This window comes from Tribolium madens, unplaced genomic scaffold (genome assembly GCF_015345945.1).
Source record: "Tribolium madens isolate multiple individuals breed KSU strain unplaced genomic scaffold, Tmad_KSU_1.1 Scaffold_11;HRSCAF=98;Tcas5.2_LG3b, whole genome shotgun sequence".
NCBI lineage: Eukaryota > Metazoa > Arthropoda > Insecta > Coleoptera > Tenebrionidae > Tribolium > Tribolium madens.
In genome coordinates, this window is record NW_025400975.1 from 8,718,020 (window position 1) to 8,736,381 (window position 18,362).

The window sequence follows — 18,362 nt, forward strand, 5'->3', positions numbered from 1 at the left end:
TATGTATGTAAAAAAATAATTTAAAAGTAGATATTTGTAATCCCTTAGATCATGAACTTCATGAAAAAAATGTTTTTTTTTGGTGGGTTGCCATTTAAAAAAAAATAATATTTTTGTAAAACTCAGAAACAAAATAATAAAAATTTCGAAAAATTTTATTTTTGATAAAACATCACATTTTTATAGAACTTTATAATTCATCAATTAGTTTTTTCAAAAAATAAACGTCTGCATATTTCTTAATATTTTGTGCATATTTTTGTGAAAATGCGTGCATACGTAGAGTGGTCCAAAAGTCTGGAAACGGTTTTATTCTGACAAAATTATCAATTTTTTGGCAAATAAATTTATAGGTGTGCAATGGCTATGAAAATGTTATTCAAAAAAAATTTTGAATATTAATTAATTGTTTATATTTACGAGACAAACATAGTAACTTTTTTTTTAATGGAAACCTACCACAAATTTTTTTTAGACAACGAGCTTGTTACAAAAATTGTTGTCATGCAAATTCTTTTTTTTTTTTTGTAAATATCACACTTTTTTGTTGAAAAAATGTTTGACTTACAAGAATTAAAGAATTTTTTTTTGAGTAAACTACCAGTTTTTTTTGGTATATATGCGCATATTTTACGATTTTTTTGTGCATATAATCCGAGCCTTACTCATAATCATAAAAAGCACAAGTTTGTCGTTTTTAAAAATGAGCAGTGAAAATAAAACATAATAAGAAATCGTGTAAAACACATGATACACACACGAGTATAAGAAAAATAATCTTATCAAGACATAACAGAAATAATAAATGTTAAAAATTATCGGACACTTTGGTTTGCTATTTAAGGTCATGACAGACGCAGTCTGATATTATTTATTATAGTAACAAATAGAGAATATGTTTATACGTGAATAACATAAGACATGGCAGCTTATGTAGCAAGGTAAGCACCATAAATCTTTTTTTGGGTGCTTGGCACAACAAATTTAACCTTTTGAGGATTTCATCATAAAAAATAAATAATTTAAGAATGTGGCTTTAGTGTAAAATTACTTAATTACTATAATTTACAGTCTAATGCTGAAAATAAACACTAGCCTTGTCCCTGAACCAAAATTTGTTGTTAAAACAGTAGTTTAATTCTCCAGGTCAAGTACAAAGATCAATAACACGTCCCAAATTTTAAATTTGGCGCGACATGTTGCTTTTTTGTCTCCCTGCACGACAATTTAATCACGAAAAAAAACTTCCCACAAAAAACTTCTTTCCTTTCACGTAGATATCAAACGTATCTTTTAAATTAAAGGTCAAATTTTTCCTCAAGTGGGCAATTTGAATAGATTTTTTTGCGTTTTCGTTTGGTCCAAGTGCCATTTGTCTACGTATTATGGTTCTCAAGATTAACAGTGTTCGAAACAAAGAAACTTTACGATTTTTTTTGTCAGTTGTATGTTTAAGTACATTAATAAAATTTGGTAAATGATTAGTAAAAGGTGACAAAATGAACATATAAAAAAATCAAAGTCGTATCTTTTATAATTTGTTAGATATCTGTAGTTAAACTTGACCAAAATCAGAGAGTGCCACCTTAATTGACGTCTTAAATTCTTGAGTTTTAAATTTGGCGCACTTTCTTAGGGACATGTTGCTTTTTGGAAGAAATCGTCTTTCTCCTTCCTTCCTCTTTTCTCTCTCTTGTACTCGTTCCACGTTGTTCCTCGTTTCAACCCGAAATAGCCCCCGAATTAAATCCTCGCGCGTGGTTTTCGCCGAATCCACGTTTAGTTGTATGATCTGTACGATTCTGTCAATCTTTTCGTTATTTTCAAGAGCCATGGCGGAAGCACGTGAAAGAACCTTCATTATGGTCAAGCCTGATGGCGTCCAAAGGGGCCTCGTGGGGAAGATAATCAAGCGATTCGAGTCGAAAGGCTTCAAATTAGTGGCCCTTAAGTTCACCTGGGTTGGTAATTATCTAGTGACGTGGATTTGAGATTAATTCTTTTGTTCACAGCCTTCGGAGGAGCTCCTCAAGAAGCATTACGCCGATTTGGCCACAAAGCCCTTTTTCCCCGGTTTGGTGAAGTACATGAGTAGTGGGCCTGTGGTGCCCATGGTGTGGGAAGGGTTGAATGTGGTGAAGACAGGACGTGTGATGCTTGGTGCTACAAACCCCGCCGACAGTGCCCCTGGAACCATCCGTGGTGACCTTTGCATACAAGTTGGGCGGAATATTATCCACGGGTCGGATTCGGTTGAGTCGGCGAAGAAGGAAATTGGATTGTGGTTCACAGAGAAGGAGGTGATCAATTGGAAGCCAGCTAATGAGGGATGGGTGTATGAGGATTAACTTGTTACAATAAATAAGTGAAAAATTAAAATGTGTCTATTGATTGCTAGTTCGTTGATTTCTATTTTTAGAAAGTTGAGAAAGTAGACTTATTTTCATGCAGATGTAAATTACTGGTTGCATACTTTACACAACAAAATAAAAGTCTACAATTGGTTGGGTATTTTCCGAACAAAATTTAAATTACAAGAAATTAAAAAAAATAATTTGTCATCAAATTTCTGATTAGCTTAAATTTTGTGAGGGAAATGCTCGGTACAGTTGAAGACAAAATACTTTGGTCGTTAATGTCACTTGAGTGACATTAAATTGTAAAGCATGCTTTAGGACTGTTAACCTTATTTCTAGCTACTGCCAATCATATAGTTGACAAGTTGTACATATTTTTGTCATTAATTTGAAATTGTCATTCGTTTTAACGTTAAAGCTTGAATTACATTAAAGTGTCAGAAAAGTGACGAGTACAAGTTCGTTATTCCGTAACCAATCAGATGCAAGCATCCTGACGTCATGTCAGGTGAATCGGTTTGTTGTGTAAATAAGTGTAAAAGGCGCAAAAAATGGTAAGCAAAGGCCTTTTACACCGGAAGTGTTATGAAATGGTTTTTGTGGAAATTATTACAATAATAAGTCAGTCTTGGCCAAGCTCCGGTACGAATCGGTAGTTGAGTGCAAAATTGTGTTGTGTATTTTCGAGTGGTAAAAGACATTTAGTAGTGCGCGATTTTAAAAATTTCAAGTGATAAGTGAGTGCCAATGGGGGAAATGGACAAGACAATCGTGCTACAAGGGTCTGGATTAAAGGGTAAGTCAACAATGACTTTTAATTTTTTTGAAAAACTTACACTTTTTAAATTTTATTTAATATTTTCAACTAATTTAATGATACTTTGAACTGATTTTGTGTTTCTTTATTTTCAGTAGGTCCGTGTAAGAAGCAGAGGCAAATTGCTACAAAGGGTAGCAGAAAAAGATACCATAAAGGTTAGTGCACTTAATTTTTTTTTTTTTGTTTTTTGCAAAGTGAAGTGTGTGAATTTGTGATTTTTGAGTGCAACAGTAAGTATTTATTTAATTTTACAATTTAAAATTTACAATATTTTTAACAGAAAACTTGGACCTTTGGTATTATACCCACAAATTTAATTTTTTTTCTAGAAAAAAATCTAGGAAAATTTATCAATTTTATTTAAAAAAAATGGAGTAAATTCTTTATTTTATCAGAATCGAGCACCTAAATAAAATTTGGTCACTTTTTCTATCATCTTTTCGCAGAATTCCTAATTTTTTTTTCTATAAATTATTGTGATTTTTCACTTAATTTGATACAAATAAAGTTTTTTTTTAATTTGCTTCTTTGAAGGAAATAGAATGTAGTTTTTTATTTTTCTTATCTTTCTTACCAAAAATGGATGAATTTTTACTTCCACTACAGCCAACATGTCCTTCAATGTGCTTTTTCTTTGAAATTTTTTTAAATTCTTAGATTGCAATTTCTTCGTTATTTTTTCCGTATTTTGTATAAATATGTATAATACACATTTTAATAAAATAAAAATATTTCTTTCTGCTCCAAAAAATTAAGAGAACAAAATTTTGTACAAAAATTCAAGAAACTGACAATTTTCAGTCTTCGCATACCCTAATTTTACTGATATCAACATAATTGCATTAATTAAAAATTGACACCCCCCAGCAGTATTTTTTTCGATTTTTTTTTCAAATTAAATCAAATTAAATTTAATTTCATTTAAAATCAGATATCTCAGCGACAAGTTGACCTAAAGAGAATATAAAAAAAGCAAATTGAACTTAAATAAAAACAAATAACTTTTACTGTTTTAATTTGCCTTGAATCAAAAACAAACTAAATTTGAATCCTTGCATAATTTTCCCAGTTTTAAAATTAGAATTTTAGACAAACAATTTCTACGATTTGCAACAAAATCAAATCAATTATTTTTTTGGTCCAGTGTCAACATTAACGCATAATAAAGGTCAAAGTTTGTTCCGTCTTGAATTTCTTGAGTCAACCGACCTTTCCACCAACATCTGAAAAACACTTCCTTTAACACTCCCACTTTTTCTTCCTTAAAGAGTCCAACATTAATTTTGACCTCCCTTTTATAACTCAATTCTCTTTTATTGTATTTATTGCAAAAATTCGGGTTATAACTCAATTCTCTTTTATTACATTTATTTCAAAAATTCAGACTAACTAAGTCAATGATCGATTCGAGAGAAGTCAAGGTGAAACCATAATAGAGTTCAAAATTTTTTGTGATCCCAAATAGATGACGACATCACCAGGTAGTAACAAAAGTCTTCAATTTTGACCTATTAGATCACTCTTGTAAAAATTTTTCGAAAAAAAAAACACAGTTTCGTATCACAAAATTTATTTATTCAATGATAAGACCGTTTCTGCGGAGGCCCATAAACCTGATGAATCCCACCCCCTTGCAAAATCGTCGCAGGGGTCGTCGAGACAACCCCCAAAGGACTCAAAGTCGTCGAAAAGGAATCAATTTTGGGCCCCGCAAAGCTCCCAAAGCCTTGATGCACCCCAATGGTCGAAGGCGTCGTCGAGACAACCCCCAAAGGACTCAAAGTCGTCGAAAAGGAATCAATTTTGGGCCCCGCAAAGCTCCCAAAGCCCCCAAAGCCTTGATGCACCCCAATGGTCGAAGGCGTCGTCGAGACAACCCCCAAGGGACTCAAAGTCGTCGAAAAGGAATCTATTTTAGGCCCCACAAAGCCCCCAAAACCTTGCTGTTGGTTAAACCCAACATCAGGCCCCAATTTCTGACTCAAATCACTCTCCTGAATCCCACTGAGAAAATTATGATCATCAACTGAATTAGCACTAAGAGAAACATCACCTCCTCCACCACTCTGCACATGCGAAATGGCCTCTTCGGCCTCCTTCTGTGTCTTATATTTGATAAAATACACTTCAGGTTTGGTAGGTTTAGTAGGCGGTTGAGTGGGAAGAATAATCGTTCCTTCTTCCGGTTTCTTCACCAAAACGTAGACCAAAGTCTTATCTTCATTCTGTGGCAACACTGGAATTTCAACAGGGGAAGTACGGAAAGTCGGCGCTTTGATAAACAAGACTTTGACATTTTTCTTAGCGGGGGCAGGGGGGACAATAATCCTCGGTTTGACTTCTTCGGGTTCTTCAGGAGCGGAGAAGAAGTATAAGTGTTTTTGGACTTCCACGTCCGAAGTTTGGCCTCGTGAGTCCAAAACCGGGCCTGGAGTTGAACTAACAGTTGGGACTACGTTGTTAAATGAGTCCAAAACCGGGCCTGGGGTTGGGACTACGTTGTTAAATGAGTCCAAAACCGGGCCTGGGGTGGAACTAACAGTTGGGACTACGTTGTTAAAGGAGTCCAAAACCGGCCCTCGTTGGTTTATGAACGAATGGTACGTTTCTCCCCCTGTGAAGGGGGTGAACTCGTGGATGGGGGTTTGCAGGATTGAGGCAGGGGTTGTCCCAAGTTTGTTAACGTGGTAGTACTGCCGGTCATGGTGTAAATTACCAATGGACCCAAAGGGTACGTCGTAGCTGGTCGCTGGGACGTTGTATTGGTACCCGAGGTGACTCACGTCGCATGCGACTAGAGGTGCAAGTACTGAAATTAGCTGAAAATGTGTGTTGGTACCACAAAACTGAAATTTTTTTGAACTTACCACTGAAAGCTTCATTTTAATTATGAATTGCTACGATAGTCATTAATTTTATTTATAAGGCATTGTCCCCACCCTTCTAAACATCCTTATAACAAGGACATATACCTGTTCATCACTGCCATAGGTTAACATTTAGATGAATAAATAAAAAGAAGCACTAAAATTCTTAACCTTGCGGTTAATAAATACTACAGATGGCTCAGCGGTGATTACCTCAGATGTTATTATAAAATCATTCAAGTTTGATCGTTGAGACAATTCGACTCGTTTGAAAAAAAAATTATTTGTCGGATTAAATTATTTGCTTAGCAAATACCGGAAAAGTATTTGGATTTCATTCATGATTGTACTCGGATTTGTTTAATGTTTACTTTATCGTTGAAAGGTAGGTGTATTGACTTTAAAACACTTGTTATAATTTTTTGTGTGGTCAAAAATTCAATTAGCTGAGTGCTTACTTTTGTAATTGGTACGTTTAAAAATCATTGTTTAAATTTTAAATCTTCCATAATTTATTGTACACACATTAAGTTCTGTCAATACCTTTCTCTAACGTAAGGACGTTTTATTTAATCGAGATTTTTGACTAACGTTTTATTAGTTAAATACAGAATGTCCGGAAAATAAAGCAACTTGAGCTATTTTCAATCCAATTTTGCTCGATTTTAATACAGAATTTATTCAAAATTAATGTATTTTTATAAAAATAACAGCTTCAATTCCAATCTTAGGCTGAAATAAAGCAGTTTGAGCTATTTTCAATTGAATTTTGCTCGCTTTTAATACTGAATTTATTCGAAATTAATGTTTTTTATAAAAATAATTTCTTCAATCCGAATTTTAGGTGGAAATAAAGAATTTGTGATATTCTCAAGCGGTTTAGCTGTATTTTATTTTGCTTTTATTGGCAAAATTTTTGTATCTTTATTAAATAATTATGAAAAAACAGTATCATCAAATAGACATAAAAAATGTCAAATGTCAAATTTTTTTCAGAGATAGAATTTTTCAAACATTTTTTTATTGCTCTTGGGGAGGTGCGCGACTTTCCGGACCACCTGTATGATGCGTTATTTTTGGAACTAAAATCCTGGTGTAAATTTTAATCTGAGTTCCATATGTCAAAAACCTGTTTCTTCTCGACCATATCGGCCTAATGTGTGGTTGTATTTTTCAAGGATTTTGCATTTTTAATCTATAAAAAATGATAATTTGAATTCTAATGTACGAATGAATCACTTGGAATTTTCTGGTTTTACGTGACAACGATTTTTTTTTTAACTTTAACCAAGAAGCTCTCTGAATTAGGGTATTTAGAATAGAAGTTTTGCCATAAAATAATTACAAAGCATAATTTATTAAATTTTACTAAAAAGTGTCAAAATGAAAATCATTACAAGAAAAGAAAATGGTTTTTATTTTAATTAATTTAGGTACACCGTTCGATTCTTTTGGACATCTTCCTTGAATTTTTAAAAGGTTAAAATAACTCTTTATTATAATAATTATGATTAATTAATTATTAATTATTAGATTTTGTAATGATCATGATGTGTTCACATTTTTTATCTATTGTGAACCATTTTTCTGCCAAGGTCGTTAAAAATTTCTAAAGCTTTTATTTGAATTTAGTGTATTGTAAAGCTTCATTTTGTAATTAGCACATTGACAGCGATTTCTTTTTTGTTATAATGATAATTTCGTAAACAAAACATTGGAATTTCAGAAAATTTATCAGTGATTTTTTTTTTTCTATTAGACCGTCAATTGACGCGGTAATACCAAACAGTTGGCTCTTAAGTACTTTTTTTCAATAAATAAATAAAATCCTTTTGCTTTTGTCGGCATTAAATCACTTGAAAAAATATTTCGTCATTTTCTTTTCAAGGCTGAGGAATTCAAACATTGATTGATTTAAAAATCAATAAGAGATATTAAATATATTAGACTAATAGTTTCAAACGACATATGCAAATTTAGAAACAACCAGGATGCTTTTCTTATAAAAAAAAATTGACAGTTTTAAAGCAGTGTGAATCATTTTTACAATCCAATGTTAAAAAAATTCCACTTTCATATAAATAAGATAAAATATTGGAAATTATCCCATAAGGAGAAGAAAATATGAACAAATAAACACTACTGTCAAAGAAAGTATGTCCCTTGGGCTGTTTTCACAATGGTCCAAGGATATAAAACTGACTTATCGAGTAATTAATCTTACAATTATTATTCTATAACATCAATAAGCATATTATTCTGCAATAAATCACCAGAGGTGTGTAAATATGTATTTCCTCTCTTATTCCATGATCTAGTCCTAAATCAAGTTGGTAGTTTGACGTTGATTAGTTTGGCATTCAGCGTAAGAAAAATACTTCGTTGAATTAAAGTAATTTGTTTTATTTGGTCGTAGATAAAGTATAGTATGCAACACGTTTTATAAACTGCTTAGACATTTCGTGCACAACATAAAACTCGTATTATTACATAATATACTATTTTTGAAAAAATACAAGTTTTAAAATTGCTCATTTTTTATTTTACTCTATGAAATAGATAATTTAAAGCTGCTTAGGTTTGTATGGAATTTGCTCTAGGTTTTATTTAAAATTTCACAATTTTCACTTTTTAAACTGACAATTTACTTTTGCTTTTTTAAATAATTTTGTAAGTACAGTTTTCAGCTAGAATAAACGCAATTGGGTCGTTGCACATATTTTTTTATTGCATATTCTGTATCTTTATTAAATAATAATTGACCTATATATATATACAGGGTGCGCCAGAACTCGCGCCCCAGAGAAAATTTCCAAGTAAGGTAAGATACCAGGAACATGAAAAAAATGTTTAAAAAATTCTATCTGTCAAAAAATTTTGACATTTATTTTTTGACATTTGACATTTTTTTATGTCTATTTAATGATACTGATGATCTTGTATATGTTTTTTTACAATTATTTAGTAAAGGCACAAAAAATTTGCCAATAAAAGCCACAAATAACATTAAACAGAGTTACAATTTAGGATACAACTTCTTTGTTTCCTCTTTTAATAGCCTATAGCAAAAAAACTTGTAAAATTATTTTTCTAACAGAAATAAATAAAGTCAAAAAGCAAACTTTAAACCCTCATAACTTCGAAATTTTTATAGATAAATTTTTTTTAACATTTTTTCCATGTTGCTAGTATCTTACCTTATATGACATTTTTCTCTGGGGCGCGAGTTCTGGCGCACCCTGTATATATATATATTTTTTGAGAACTTAATTTTAGTAGAAAAAAATATCAAAAACTCGTAAAATAAAATAAATTCAAAACGCGCGCGTTTTATTTGCTGTGAGGTAATAATCCAGCTTTGCGCTCATTGGCTGTTTGAATGTCGGTAATGCAGATTGCAAATCTGTTATATTTTAGGTTATATTTTAGTGTTTGTTTATTTTAATATTTGTGTTCTGTGTATACAATAATAATTATGGTGCCAAAAATGAGTACATTTAAACATCCGCCATATTATTCCACTTGCCATTGCTTTTGGGATTGTTACGTAGTAAAGCGGGAATTTTTCTCGGGTTTAAATTCTACCCAAAATTTTATGGTATTTCAAACTTTTCCAAATGAATTTTATTGACGGATCGCTTCTTTGTAAACGTAATAAAAGTAAAAAAACACAAACTCCGATGGATGCAACGACCATATTATTTCACAAAGTTTTGTTAAAAACAAGTCGAAAAATCACATAATCTTGCCGGAAATGGTGTTATTTTTGCCTTTTTTGGAAGTTTAAGTGGATTTTTAAGCTGAAAACGAGTCAAAAATCACATCTGATATAGTACCTCCACTTCAAAAAATGGAAATTTAAATCCAGAATTGCGATATCCAGATTTTTTACTTTAAAACCACCAAAAATTAAACCCATGAAAATCATTAAGAGAAATCTCAAAATTGTAAAAAAACCTCTTAGTTTTAGACATCCCAAAATGACTATTTTTGGAAGTCGTTTTCTAATTTTTTTAATAACTTCAACTGTTTATTTATTGTCTAATCTTTTTTTAATTTCTGAATTACAATTTTTAGAACCAATTTTAAACTATGTTTATTAGGTTGGAGAAAAACAGTTTCCCAAGTATCAAATTTATTAAATATAGGTAAAGAATATTTTTAACATACACACTTATAAAATTCAACATTTATATTCAGCTACAAGAGCTTCATGTTTTTTACATTCAATACTCAATTGACGAATTGCAGCAACGTATTTTCTTTGCTGCTCTATCAAGACTTGTAAAGCTGCACTTAACTGATCCCTTTTTCGCTTCTCATCCACTAATTTCCTCTCAACTTTTTCCTTTGAGTGTTTCACCCCTTCGACGATATTTTGAAACTGTTTCAGAAATTCTTCTTTGCCACTAGCCGACAGCATAGCCCTAAAATAGTAACATGAAATAATTAGTTTTGAGTGATACACAAAACTTCTTTTTCAATTTTAAATTTTCTCGGCTAGGGAATTTATTATTTTCTTCCACTTACTCCACGGTGTAATGATTTTAAATTTAAAATAATTTTATGACATTTGTAAAGTAATTAACACTTTTGAGAAGAAAATTCAATTGCATTTGTTGAAAATTGATACACAAGATGTCGTGTGCAGTGAAATGGTGTAGAAATACGAGATTTAGGCCCGAAGGAATCACTTTTCACCGGTATGTCATTCATCATAGTTTGAGGTTATGTTCATGTGAAACAAACTGTTTTTGCAAACTTCCAAAAGGTTGGCTGTGTGAAAAGCTGTTTTAGGAAGAGAAACTTGACACTTCAGTGTCACTCAGTGCTACCAATACAAAAACTTTCATTTAAAACCCTGTTTGCCAAAAATCACTAATTTTGCTCCTTTTACAACTTACTCGGGATAGCTATCAGAAACTGAGTTAAGCAACGACAACTCTTTCTTCATGTAGAATTTCGTATCTTCTAGAGTATTGTAAAGTGTGAAGTATTGTTTCGTTTCTTTATGCTTTGCAGAAACTGAAATTAGAAATGATAATTAAGAAAAAATTGCAAAAAAATAATGATACCTTGATTGTACAACTCGAGAAATCTTCGTTGGTATTGAGCCAACTCGGGCCTATTGGGAACATCATCAATTTGTCGACGCAAAGCAGCCACTGTTCTGTTACGTTTCGCCAAATGCAAACGAATCACCCTCACATTTTCTATTAATTCTTCTGGTATCTTATCTGTATCATTTTCCACCACCGTTTCCCCATTTTTGATTTCCCTAGAACAAAATAGCACAAATCACAAACTAAAATCCAAATTCTCCAAATGTTTATAGTGCAACGCTGGTTTTTATCAGCCTTTGGGTATTGAATCACGTATTCGTATATCTACAGTCCATTTTTTTAAACAATTGTCAATGTCACAATTCCCACAAAGACCAGAATTTTAATTAATAATAAAACTTGTTTGCCACCGAAATTAATTCTAAGAGAAAAATGGAATTCAATTAATGTTTCCTCATATTTTCACATTAGACTTTTGTATTTTTCTGTTTTTTTTTTGTTTACTATTTTCTTGTTTCATTTAGTCTTCCTGTTTAGTTTTGTTAGTTTTTAGTTCACTTAATTGTTATTTTTCACGTCCAAACAAGTTTCACATTGAATCATGAATAATTTCCGTAATTATCTTACAATTTGTTGAATATTTAACATAAAAATGCGTATTTCAGTTTTCTGATGTTGGATAAATCACTGTTATGACGAGACATATCAACAAAAAATCTATAAATTGAAAATATAACAACGTTCTGCAAACGACTGCCAAGAAAATTGAGTTTGCTTTCGTGAAACCTAACTATAAAATTGTAAAAAAGAAAATTGAGTCGTGGAATGAATGGCTGCAACACGCAATAAAATCGCTATAAAAGTTCCAAAATAAAGATTTTGTAACAATTGTATTAATTCACAATACATTTTGCTAAAGAAACTAGTTCATCAATATCATTAAATAGACATAAAATGCTCAAGAAACAATTATTTTTCCGACTTGTTTGCCACCGAAATTAATTAATGTTTCCTCATATTTTCACCATTACACTTTTGTATTTTTCTGTTTTTTCTGTTTACTATTTTCTTGTTTCATTTAGTCTCTCTATTTAGTTATATTAAATTACTTTCAGGTTTTTTGTTTTTTCGATTTTTTTGATTACTTTTATCCATTTGTGATACTGTTTATAATTTCCTTCTTTCTCCGATATTTCTGTCCTACATTTTTCTACTTTTAAGTCCAATATTCGTTTCTCCATATTTTTATTCTTTCTTATGTTGTGCTTTCTTTTAACATCCTTGTTTTCAATTTTTCAACTTTATTTCTTTCTTTCTTATTTTTTGTAAACTCTATCTTGAATGTTTTTAACGTCGCTTTGTCTTTTTTTAAACTTTCTTTCAAACCATTTTTGTCATCAAATTGTTCTGCTTTCGCAAATTATCTTATTCTGATATTTTTTGTTTTTGGTTTGCTTTTAAATTAGCTAATGACAAACTAAAACACAGTATTTGACAAAATGAGTACCTACTATATTGTATTAATTTTGTAAAAAAAACTTTTAAATTATCAGAAAATTTGATGAAAAAAGTAAATCAATTTTAATTTTTTTAATAGATTTGCTTTTCTTTGTTTTAATGTTTCTGTTTTTTATTATTCTCATTTTAGGCAAATCCAACTGTCAAAAGTGTCAGATTGATTGAAAACTTAAAATTTATGCACTTTTAGGCCTGTTTTTCTCTGTAAAACTCTAATACTTTGAAGAATTATGAATGAATTATTGTTTTTCACTTTTACTCAATCTCTACCTTTCGCCGTTTTCTACTTTTAGTGATTTAAAATTTTTGCAAACAATTGCTATTGTGTGACAAAGATGGTTAAATTAACGTTTTACACGGGTGTGAGAGTGTTCAAGCTATCACGTTTTAATAATAGATCATACTGACTCAATTTTTTTTTGAAGTTGGGCCATTTCCCTCTTACAATACTCCCGAAACTGACTTTCTTGCATTTTCAAATTTTCGTTAAGCATCACCAACTCTTCCACTTCTTCAATTCGTGTCCTGAAATTCCAATTAAGACTGAATTAAACAGTTTTTATACCAACTTGTCATTCTCATTTTGTTTCAACTCCTTGATTTTAGCACTCAAATCTTGAATTTTAGTTTTGATTTCTTGGTCTTGTGCTTCAATATTGGTCAATTTCTCATGGAGTGTGGATTTTTTAGTGGCGAGTTTATCACATTTTTCGGTAATTATACGAAGCTGTTCCTCAAGAGTCGCTTTTTGTTTTTCTTGTAAGTGTTTCAAACCACCAGTCTGGACAAAATCAATTTTCAAAACGAAAAACCCCAAAATTAACTTACCTTAAATTCCAACTGTAGGGAAGTGTAATGTTCTGCGAGATTTTTTAAATCTTCAGTGTTTAAATCCTCATGTTCCACACTTTCCTGTTGAGAATTTATTTATGACTTGAAATGAACACAAACCCAACTTACATTAGTTAAAGTTTCAATGTTATGTTTAGTGGCGTTTCCATATTCAAGGAGTGTGATTTGGACTTGAGCTTGTATTTCAGGGGGCGGGGCATTTTTTCGCTTGTAGTACCTTTTCGGGGCATAAATCTCGTTCACAAGGTTTATATTTTTCAAAATATTTGTCTCTTTTTTTGTGTTGCGACCAAAAGCTTTGTGGTATTGATTGACGGCATATTTTCTCACAAACTCCGACATTTCTTGTCTGAATTCTAGGGACCTTTTTACAAGCCACTGAAACAAATTATTTTACCAAAACATTTCATTGAGAGGATTACCCAGGCTGACAAAAAAAAATCATGTCGTGATAAATTATATATCATTTTGTTCGTCTCAGTGAAACAAATCAAATGCACTTAAGAAAAATTCAAAAAGGCCATACACTTTCAGCTAAATATTTTTTTTCTAATTTAAATGAATTTGAAATACTTTAACTTTAAAAAATCGTTACTCAGTATCTATTAGGCCGATTTCCTTCAAATAAAGACCATTCTAAAGTGATGGATTTGCCCTTTAGAATGATATGCAATTTGAAATTAAATATTAAATATAAGAAGTTCGAAGTAAATCGAAGTAATCTAAGAAAAACCCTACGAGTAATTTTTTTCTTCTTCATAACCTTCGTGTAGAGCATCTTTTTATTAGTTCAAATCCAAATTTTTAAAATAATATACCGAGTGGTTTTCAAGATATGATTTTTTGAAGTTAAGGTTTGATATTCAGGCATTGCGCCATATAGAAAAATGCATGTTAATCTTACTTAAAATTGCATTTTTATAAAAGTATTTGTTTTAAAAATCCTCTTTTGCTTAAAAATGGCCAATTGCACCTTTTTTGTTCTAATTAGAATAAACAAAAACTGTTTCTTTACTTAAAACAAACAAAGAGTATCTACGTACTAATTAAAGCAAATAAAGAGTTTTTTGTTCTGAAAATGATGAATTTTTAGTCATATTTTGTTCTATAATATATTTTTAACATAAATTATAAAAAACTTATTTTCTCGTTTTTGAGGCATTGTTTTATATATAATTTGTCGTAATAAGCCGGAAAATCAGTGAATTATGCTCAAATTGGCTTTCTTCAAGCGATTTCGCTTTTATAAAAAAAAATATTTTCTAAAATTTTCTCACAATAAGTCCAAAAATCTTTGAATTATATCGAAATTGGCTTGTTTGAAATGATTTAGCTCATTTTTAAATAAAAAAGCTTCTATCATTACAGCTACAAAATCCTCAAAAAACAGTAAGTTTTTGGGCCAGGGNAAAAAAGCTTCTATCATTACAGCTACAAAATCCTCAAAAAACAGTAAGTTTTTGGGCCAGGGACTTACTTATTTTCCAAGATTTTATTAAAACTAGCTAAAAAATTACCAAATTAGATCTAAATTGTCGTTATTTGGTCTTTTTCAATCATGTTYTGCTCGTTTGTTAACTATTTTTTTTAATTTTGCGAGATTTCATTTAAAAAACTGAAAAACGCCTAAAATTGACCTGTTTTCTACGATTTTGTATGAAATTGGGGCAGAAACATGTTAAATTTGCAAGGTTTTGATATAAATTACGCAATAAAATAAAATCAACTATTTTGATTTTTTTCAATAGATTTACATTGCTTTGGAGTCAATTTATTCTCTAAGATTTCGTCATCGAATTATGCTCAAAATGGATTATTTTGGCTATTTCAAGCGATTTTGGCCTTACAAACTTTTTTATTTCTTAAAATTTTGTCAAAATAAGTCGAAATACATCGAAATTGAAGTAATTTTGGCCTGTTTTAAACTGTTTTAATTTAAAAACAAAAAAGCTCTCATTATGAGAGCCTAATTTATAGTTTCAAAATACCTATAAAACAGTAAAAAATGTAAAAAAAGTAATTTTTTATTTTAATTATATTATCACAGGTTTTACTGATTTTTGTATTTTTTTTTACTAAGGCTGTTATCTAAGGGTTACAACTATCTAGGCACATTTTATTCAATTTTTACCGATAAAAATTTCATTTAAGTTGAAATAAAACAATTTTTTTCACTTTTCTGACGACAAATGATTGAAAAAATGCTTAGTTTCTTACTTTTTGTAGTGTAATTGTTTTTTCTTTTATCACAATGGTAATAATAAATTTTCAGTCATATTTTGACATTTTATTGTTTTATAACAATGAGATTTTTAACGTAAATTATAAAAAACTTATTTTCTCGTTTTTGAAGCATTTTTTTTTATATATAATTTGTCGTAATAAGCCGGAAAATCACTGAATTATGCTCAAATTGGCTTTCTTCAAGAGATTTTGCTTTTATAAAAAAATATTTTCTAAAATTTTCTCAAAATAAGTCCATTTAGCTCATTTTTAAATAAAAAAAGCTTCTATCATTACAGCTACAAAATCCTCAAAAAACAGTAAGTTTTTGGGCCAGGGACTTACTTATTTTCCAAGATTTTATTAAAACTAGCTAAAAAATTACCAAATTAGATCTAAATTGTCGTTATTTGGTCTTTTTCAATCATGTTYTGCTCGTTTGTTAACTATTTTTTTTAATTTTGCGAGATTTCATTTAAAAAACTGAAAAACGCCTAAAATTGACCTGTTTTCTACGATTTTGTATGAAATTGGGGCAGAAACATGTTAAATTTGCAAGGTTTTGATATAAATTACGCAATAAAATAAAATCAACTATTTTGATTTTTTTCAATAGATTTACATTGCTTTGGAGTCAATTTATTCTCTAAGATTTCGTCATCGAATTATGCTCAAAATGGATTATTTTGGCTATTTCAAGCGATTTTGGCCTTACAAACTTTTTTATTTCTTAAAATTTTGTCAAAATAAGTCGAAATACATCGAAATTGAAGTAATTTTGGCCTGTTTTAAACTGTTTTAATTTAAAAACAAAAAAGCTCTCATTATGAGAGCCTAATTTATAGTTTCAAAATACCTATAAAACAGTAAAAAATGTAAAAAAAGTAATTTTTTATTTTAATTATATTATCACAGATTTTACTTTATTTTTTTTACTAAGGCTGTTATCTAAGGGTTACAACTATCTATGTAAATTTTATTAAATTTTTATCGATAAAAATTTCATTTAAGTTGAAACAAAACAATTTTTTTCACTTTTCTGACGACAAATGATTGAAAAAATGCTTAGTTTCTTACTTTTTGTATTGTAATTGTTTTTTTCTTTTATCACAATGATAATAATGAAATTTTCAGTCATATTTTGACATTTTGTTGTTTTATAACAATAGGATTTTTAATATAAATTATAAAAAACTTATTTAATTCTTTCGCAACAACTAAAGATGAAACGTACCTCATCTACAAAATTGGTCAATAAAAATCGGCCTAATAGTTATTGAGTAATGATTTTTTAAAGTTAAAGTATTTCAAATTCATTTAAATTAGAAAAAAAATTATTTAGTTGAAAGTGAATGGACTTTTTGAAATTTTTTTTAGTGCATTTGATTTGTTTCACTGAGACGAACAAAATGATATACAGGGTGAATATAAAGTATGGAACCAAGCGGTTTTATTTTTAATCATTTGCCTCCGGAAAATAATAATTAATATAAATTAAAGTAATATAAAAATGTGATCATAATTTCAGAACGAAATTTTGTTTTGTTTTTGAGTTATGCGATTTTTTTTTTGTCAAAATTGCAATTAATGTGATTTTTTTTTTTTTTTTTTAATTAAAAATAATCCTTAGAGTATAGCTTTTTTGAGAAAAATGATTTTATAGTGGGTTGCCATTTAAAAAAATTAATTTTTTTTGTAGAACTCAAAAATAAAAGGAAATTTCGAAAAATTTTATTCTTGTTAAATCATCACATTTTTATAGTACTGTAGCACTCATCAATTAGTTTTTTCAAAAAATAAATAGTTTAAGCAAAAAACGTTTGGTTCCATACTTTTTATTCACCTGGGATAATTTGTCAAGTTGTCACGATATGATTTTTTTTTGTCGGCCTGTGTTATTACTTGTATCACGGGGAAAATATGGATAAAGTCCAAGCCTTGTATTTGATGTGGCTCGATACTGTGAGGGCACTTCAATTTGGGCAATACTATAACGATTTTCTCGGTTAATGCACTAGAAAAACCGGTGAAAAATTGGTTTGTTGGGGGATTTAGTTACATTTTTTGCCCAATCGTGGAGTTTTCTTGAAATAAAAGGTCAACGTCTACGTCTACGTTGCAAGATTCGATACACCAGGTCATTCCCCCCACGACTTTATCGAAGGGTGAGAGGCCCTTAATTCTTGCACGGAAATATCCAGCAGCCACTAGTAAATCAATTATTTCTTGGAGTTTCACCGACTGTTCTTCATCTTCACGAACGTCGAATTTGTGGTCGTTTAAGTCTTGTTTGGGCAAATCGGTGCTTTTGAATTTTTGAAACATGCTTGAAAACGAATTAGGAAAATAAAGACAAAAAAGACATTTCTTACCTGATTATTTTGTTTTTTTGTTTGTAACTGTTATGATAACGGGGTTAACCCTGATAAACTCGTTATTTCTTCTTCAGTAATTAAAAAAATCACCCCAATGGGTCACTATCACAGAACTGAAATTTTTGGAACTGGACACACCACCAGTTTGACAGAAATGTGGTGTTTTTTAATTAACGTGTACATATTATTGGAAATTACAACTGTTTGTTAATTACTTGCTCTGTGTTTTGATTTAATTTGTGTGAAAAGAATTGTTATTAAAATGACAAGTGACAAGTGACAGGTGA

General features: G+C 30.2%; 3 protein-coding genes across 3 annotated transcripts; 1 reads left to right on the plus strand and 2 right to left on the minus strand.

Moving 5' to 3' along the window:
• The first annotated feature begins 1,658 nt into the window (after positions 1 to 1,658).
• LOC123016309 (nucleoside diphosphate kinase) lies at positions 1,659 to 2,379 on the plus strand. Its single transcript, XM_044416629.1, has 2 exons — positions 1,659 to 1,961; positions 2,013 to 2,379. Exons 1-2 carry the CDS (start codon positions 1,788 to 1,790, stop codon positions 2,346 to 2,348), a joined length of 510 nt encoding a protein of 169 aa, XP_044272564.1. The 5' UTR covers positions 1,659 to 1,787; the 3' UTR covers positions 2,349 to 2,379.
• Positions 2,380 to 4,736: 2,357 nt separating this feature from the next.
• On the minus strand, positions 4,737 to 6,179 carry LOC123004465. The gene is made up of 2 exons (XM_044397769.1): positions 6,045 to 6,179; positions 4,737 to 5,996 (listed from the first exon to the last, which is right to left on the minus strand). Exons 1-2 carry the CDS (start codon positions 6,057 to 6,059, stop codon positions 4,755 to 4,757), a joined length of 1,257 nt encoding a protein of 418 aa, XP_044253704.1. The 5' UTR covers positions 6,060 to 6,179; the 3' UTR covers positions 4,737 to 4,754.
• A 3,987-nt stretch (positions 6,180 to 10,166) lies between these two features.
• LOC123004667 (coiled-coil domain-containing protein 93) lies at positions 10,167 to 18,362 on the minus strand. The gene is made up of 10 exons (XM_044398070.1): positions 18,073 to 18,362; positions 17,760 to 18,026; positions 17,603 to 17,714; positions 13,586 to 13,855; positions 13,454 to 13,537; positions 13,195 to 13,406; positions 13,034 to 13,150; positions 11,120 to 11,322; positions 10,949 to 11,069; positions 10,167 to 10,471 (listed from the first exon to the last, which is right to left on the minus strand). The coding sequence occupies exons 2-10, from the start codon at positions 18,023 to 18,025 to the stop codon at positions 10,228 to 10,230; spliced, it is 1,629 nt and encodes a 542-aa protein (XP_044254005.1). The 5' UTR covers position 18,026; positions 18,073 to 18,362; the 3' UTR covers positions 10,167 to 10,227.

Excerpts from the sequence above, each read along its gene's own strand:
- LOC123016309 (XM_044416629.1), top strand. The coding sequence starts at position 1,788 with ATGATCTGTACGATTCTGTCAATCTTTTCGTTATTTTCAAGAGCCATG. Across the intron at positions 1,962-2,012 it reads TGGCCCTTAAGTTCACCTGG|CCTTCGGAGGAGCTCCTCAA; the intron begins GTTGGTAATTAT and ends TTTTGTTCACAG.
- LOC123004667 (XM_044398070.1), bottom strand. The coding sequence starts at position 18,025 with ATGTTTCAAAAATTCAAAAGCACCGATTTGCCCAAACAAGACTTAAAC. Across the intron at positions 13,151-13,194 it reads AAACAAAATGAGAATGACAA|GACACGAATTGAAGAAGTGG; the intron begins GTTGGTATAAAA and ends TTGGAATTTCAG. Across the intron at positions 10,472-10,948 it reads GTTTCTGATAGCTATCCCGA|GGCTATGCTGTCGGCTAGTG; the intron begins GTAAGTTGTAAA and ends TTACTATTTTAG.